General features: G+C 60.5%; 3 protein-coding genes across 3 annotated transcripts; all 3 read left to right on the forward strand.

Annotated features, from left to right (window-relative positions):
• Positions 1–96: 96 nt before the first annotated feature.
• DQ04_04831000 (ras-related GTP-binding protein) lies at positions 97–2205 on the forward strand (the record flags this gene model as incomplete). The annotated part of the gene is made up of 1 exon (XM_009313819.1): positions 97–2205. The coding sequence occupies one exon, from the start codon at positions 97–99 to the stop codon at positions 2203–2205; it is 2109 nt and encodes a 702-aa protein (XP_009312094.1).
• Positions 2206–2689: 484 nt separating this feature from the next.
• DQ04_04831010 (putative actin-like protein) lies at positions 2690–3544 on the forward strand (the record flags this gene model as incomplete). Its single annotated transcript, XM_009313820.1, has 1 exon — positions 2690–3544. The coding sequence occupies one exon, from the start codon at positions 2690–2692 to the stop codon at positions 3542–3544; it is 855 nt and encodes a 284-aa protein (XP_009312095.1).
• A 286-nt stretch (positions 3545–3830) lies between these two features.
• On the forward strand, positions 3831–5183 carry DQ04_04831020 (hypothetical protein; the record flags this gene model as incomplete). Its single annotated transcript, XM_009313821.1, has 1 exon — positions 3831–5183. One exon carries the CDS (start codon positions 3831–3833, stop codon positions 5181–5183), a length of 1353 nt encoding a protein of 450 aa, XP_009312096.1.
• Between the last annotated feature and the right edge of the window lie 586 nt (positions 5184–5769).

The raw sequence follows: 5769 nt of genomic DNA on the forward strand, positions 1-5769 counted from the left end.
GCCTCATTCCCTCTACTGGAGGTGCTCGTGCCAGGCGTCGCGGATGTGACCGCCTCACTGCGTGGCGAGTTGTGCATCGCGAGCGACGTGATACTCATGTGCTTCAGCCTCTCCGACCGCCGCACATTCGACGTGTTGCAGCACCGCTGTTGGAAGGAGGAGGCAGTGCGTGCCTTTGCGGTCCTCGCGCAGGACGTCGCCGAGGCGCGGCGCCACGCGGTGTGGCCCGTCACGCCTGTCGTGGTGGTCGGCTTCGCATCGCCGGGCCCCGGCGCGACGACTGCGGTGACGCACGCGGAGGCGGTGGAGCTTGCGCGACAGATGGGGGCGAGCAAGTACGTGGAGATCGCCCCCGGCAACACGCACCACGCCCGCTCCCTCACAACGCAGTGCCTGCAGGTGACGCACGTGCTCGACGCATCACTAACAACGGCGGCGGCGGCCTTCCTCGCCGCGGCAAAGTGGCAGATGCTGCAGTGCCACTTGCGCGTGCCGAAGCCGCATGTGGAGGTGGACGTCGCGGCGATGCGGCTGCAGCTCGACGTGACACCGGGCATCGCGTATGTGCTGACAGCGGACGGGAGCGACCCGCGGCGCAATGCGAGTCGTGCTGCGCTGCAGCAGGTGCCGAGTAACGGCGTGTTTGACCTTCGGCTATACCGCAAGCAGCCGGGTACGCTGCTGCGCATCTGCGGTATGGCCCGCTGCGCCTATGCAAGCGCGCTGGCAGAGGTGGAGGTGCCAAGTGCCGTGCCGCCGCCGTGCGGTTACTTTGATGCCGCGTTGCGGCAGTTTGTTGTGGTGTCGAACGGTATTCCCTTCACGCTGCGCGATGTGCGTTACACACTCAACGGCACAGCGCCCACCACAGCGTCGCCGTCGTACATACAGCCTATTGAGTTGGACACAGCAGCAGTACCAGAGGAGCGGCCGTGGGGCCCGTGGCGTGGCAGTGCAGCGCCGCCGCGTGTGATTCGACTCACTGCATTCGCTGATGACGAGTTCGCGTCGCCCACCGTCACGTACGATGTGCCTGCTGTTCTGGAGACGCCGAAGGTTGTGTACTCCCCGCACGACAGCACAGTCAGTCTCGAGTCAACGCACCCAATGGTAGAATACCGCTACACACTCGACGGGACGACGCCCACGCAAACGTCGGCGCTCTACACGGGGCCGCTGAGTCTTGCAGCGGCGACCACGCGGCAGGTGCGTTTTGTGGCATTTCCAAAGGTCTTCTTCCCCAGTCGCGAGGCGGTTTTTTACGTCCCGAGGCTTTCAGCTGCAGCAGCAGCAGCTGCTGCACGACATGAGGACCAGCTGGGGAGCTCCTTCCACACGACGAAAGCGGCGATGATGCGGGGGCAACACGCAGTACGAAAGTTGCGCACAAACAGCAACAGCAGCCGCAATGTTGATAAGGAGAATGAGCATGCGGGGGTGGCGACGAAGTCACCAGCTTCCTCCTTACAGGCGGTGAGTCCAAGGCTGCGGACGGAAGCTCGTGCGGCTCTGTGCCGTCATCGCAGCAGAAGCAGCAATAGTAACAAGAACAGTAGCACTGCTGCAAACCGCAGTGTGGAAGGCGCGGAGGAAACGAGGCGGCGTGCGACGCCGCAACAAACGCGGAGCTGCCGCCGCCGCCGCCACCCCAGCAGCAGCAGCAGCACCCAGTCAGCGCCGGCCTCGCTGCGTCGGGAGCGCCCAAAGACTGCTGCCGCTAAAACGGACCGTGGGGACTACGATAATGATGACGACTCTTTGCTGCTCATGATGCCTGCAGCAGAGGATAACGCCGACAGGGACAGTCGCAGCCGCAGCGAAAAGAGGGTAGGGGAAGGTGGGGTCAATGGAGGCCAGCCAGCTGCCGTCGCGGGGACCGCAACTGGTGCGCCGCTCTGCACGGCGGACGGCAACACGGTGATGTTTGACTTCCCCCAACCCATCAGCCTCTCCTACATCACCGTTGCAACGCCGGGGGGTGGCGCGGGCCCAACGTCGTACGAGGTGGAGGTGAAGCACGCCCACGGGATGGACTTCCTTGCAGTCGGCAGCGGCGAGCTGCGCGACATGCGCGGCGTGCAGACGATGAAGGTGCTCATCAGCGCCCGCCTATTCCCCATTGACCGGGTGCGGTGCGTGTTTAGCGGCGGGGCGGCGGGCTTCCGCGTGAAGGACCTGAAGGTGCACGGAAAGCCGTTTGTCTAAAGAATGCAGGACTTTTTGATTTTCTCTTTTTTTTTTTTTTGAATGTGGTTGGTGTTGTTGTTTCGTTCTTTTTTTTTTGTGGGGGGGTGGGGGAGTGGAGCGTTGTGGTTTCGCTGACTGTTAACGTTGTCGTGTTGCCGGTCACGTTAGAGGGGCGCCGTCTGTCGGGCGCGTGGAATTGTGTGGCCCGTTGTGTGTACAAGTGTTAGAAGGAAAACAAAAACAAAAAAGAAAAGAGTCGCCTGACTCTAACGTTTGCCGTGCGCCTCCCGAGGGCTTCTTCCCCGATGCATCTGGCGGGGGCAATCGGTGATGATGTCTTGCGGCTCGGCTTTGGGTTGAGGGTGTCCTTCTGCTCCTTTCCTTTCTTCACTGCTGTGCGAGTACAAATACACACACACCGTGCGAAAGCTGCGGTACACGTGCCTCTCTGTGTTTGTGCGTGTCTGTGTCTGTGTGTCGACTCGTGGCGGTGCACCCACAGATGCAGGAGGCGACGACACGCACGCTGGGACCAAGCCCCGCCTGCTGTCAAGATGTACTGAGCCGTCTCTCGCAACGTCTCGCCCGAGTTCTCGAGGAGGTTGATAGGTATCACCACCACCACCAGCAGCAGGAGCAGCAACAACGCCGTGGCGAGGAGGGGAATGCCACTGCTCTTGGGAACGGATCGGCGGTTTTGTCGCGGCCGCCGCTGCAGGTGCGCCACCGCGTGGATGCGCTGCGTGCGTCCCTGCGTGAGCGGAAGACGCTCAACGAGTCGGTGGACGCTGTGAACACATTGATGGAGCAGCTGGCGACGGAGTCTCTCATTGATCTGCGCAGCACTTCTGAGACATGTGTGCGTCGTGCTGCTGACGCCGGCGATTCGTGTAACCGTGATGTGGCCAACGATGTCTGCACACACAACAGCCACAGGAACAGCAGCGATGCATCGATTGCAGACGAAGGTGGCGCACAGCAACAAGAGTTGACGGCCCGCCGCCTAGTTTGGTTGCGCCAGCAGTCGCACCGCCACAGAGATGAGTTCCGCGAGCTGCGCCAACGCGCGTCAAGGGCGTATGAAACGCTTCGCCCGCTCATCGACGGTACTGCAGATGTGTGTGCTGGCGTGTTCTCTGCGTGCGCTGACGACAGCAGCGACCCCTCTGAGCTGCACGCACTCTGCCGCAGCAACGGGGTGCGTGCACGGCGTCTGCAGGAGCGGCTGGCACGGGTGCTGGATACATACCGGCGGGTAGTTGCGCGCAGCAACCTTGAAATGTGTCGGTTGGATTTGGAGGTGCAGGCGTTGGAGCAGCAGTCGCTACAGCCGGAGGACATGTTGCTGCAGCGGTGACACACGCACACACACACACACACACGTGTGCGTGTATAACTGTGACATTCCATTTGTGTTACAATGACCACGTAGAAGTGAATGGGAACAGAAAGGGCGTGGAAGCGCGTAAGGTGCTGTGGGGCCCAGGGAGGCCTGGCGCGTCATCCTTTTACGCCTGGGTGGTCCCTACTTCCATGTACGTGTTCCCGTTTTGCTTTTTTTTTTTTCGGAGTGCTCGTCTTTGCTTGCTTTTTTCTCCTTACTGCCATGCGTCATTAAAGGTGTGTAGCGTTTCCTTCACAGGATGCGGCGGGCGTGGATTGGTGTCCGTGTCACGGTTGCGTGCGCCTCGCGTGCTCACTCCTATCTGAGCAGCAGCAGCGGCAGCAGCAGCCATCACAGAAGTAGCGGCGCCAGCCTCGTGTCTATGACAGGGCGTCACGTCGTGTTGGCATTCCGCCCATCTCTCCTCATCGCGCGTCGCGGCGCGGGGGTGGATCTTCTTTCGCCGCTGGCGAAACTCGGACAGAGCCGAGACCTAGCAGAAGACATCAAGGCGGGCCGCCGCCGCAATAATAAGGAGATTATTGCCTCATTTGACAAGATTCAGACCTTCGATGAGATTCACTACCGCAAGACCGACCGGCCATGGGAGCTGGTGCCGCGCTACGCCAAGAAGCGTGTGACTGACTTGTGCGGCCTCCTCACAAGTGAGGACCGCATGGAGATCGAGCAGGCCATCGACAAGATGCAGTCGCTGTGCCAGGTGGACATGTACGTTGTGCTCGTGCCAACGGTTGGCTACACGACGCCCCGCGCCTTCTCACACTCCATCATGTTCGACTGGGAGATCGGTGAGCCGGCGGGGAACGGCCTGCTGCTCGTGATTGCTCAGCGCGAAGCGACGGTGCAGCTCATTGCGAGCCCAGCGATTGAGGAGTACTTCGATTCCCACTTCCTCGAGCCGGCGGTGCGGGAGATATTTCAACCGCTCGTGCGCAAAGGGCAGGCAAGCTACGCGACAGTGCAGCTGGTGTACGCCATTGCGCGACAGGCGCAGGAGATGCGGCCACTGTGGCAGCGTGGGCTGCTCGCAATGCCAACGCGCAACAAGGTGCGCTTTGCCGGCAAGACGGTGGCGTACGGCGTCTCTGATGTGCCGTACCTCGTCTTCGGGGCCATCATCTTCGTGCTGTGCACGACAGTGCTGGTGAGCCAGATGATCGACACGGTGTGCCCGACGTGCCACGGTCTCATGCAGCGTGTGCGCGACGACGCGACGTTGCGTGCGGTGATGGAGCCGGGACAGTACCTGGAGTTCGTCAATGGCTGCGCGCACTACCGCGTGTGGAAATGCCCATACTGCGCGGACAGCACGCACGTCGCCGTCACCTCGCGCGATCTGCACCAAAGCACGCGGTGCCTGAAGTGCATGGACTGCCACTACTATACCTGCACGATGACGAAGGAGGTGCTCAAGCTTCCGACGAAGGAGGAGGACGGGCTTAAACAGCTTCTGTACACGTGTGAAAACTGCCGCGTCGGGCGTGAAGTGCTGCTGCCGCTGCTCCGCCCACTCGACCTGAAGCCGGAGGAGAAGTGGTACGACTTTCTCATTGATCGCTCGCAGTCCCACAAGACGGATCTCAAGCTGTAGTAGCTACTTGAGAGAGAGAGAGAGAGAGGGGATGGGGGAAGAGAAAAGGTGTCTCTGAGGGATGGAGAATGGGAGCGTGTGAGGGAGAGAAGAAGAGGGAGAAGGAAGAAAACAAGGGGGGTCGGAGATTACGGACGCCAGTGACAATGGGAGGGAGGGAGCGAGGGTCCGTCGTCAGTGATTAGTTACCGATAGCTCTACGATGCCTTTACGGGGCACCAGGAAGAAAACCAAAGTCACAAAAGGAAAGAAGCACAACCACCACCACGTGTGAAAAAGGCGCGGGGTTGGGAGTCAGGCCTCTCTGTATTGGTGCAGATCCTTCCACAGGCACAATGACAAAGGGACACAATCGTATATGTATTTCTCTGCGGATATGTTTGTTTGTTTTTTGTAATGCATCTTCCTTATTTCTAGAGGTATATCGCACTGTTTCCTATTCTGTCTATCCTCTCTCTCTCTCTCTCTTTCACACACACATTCGCTGGAGGCCATGCTGTACGACCTCGCCCCTCACGTTGACGCACGGCTCCTGCAGCGTGTCACACAGGCGCAGGGAAATGTGGCGCCGGGCGACGCACCTGCG

The sequence above is a fragment of the Trypanosoma grayi genome (genome assembly GCF_000691245.1).
Source record: "Trypanosoma grayi strain ANR4 Tgr_483_V1, whole genome shotgun sequence".
Lineage (NCBI taxonomy): Eukaryota > Euglenozoa > Kinetoplastea > Trypanosomatida > Trypanosomatidae > Trypanosoma > Trypanosoma grayi.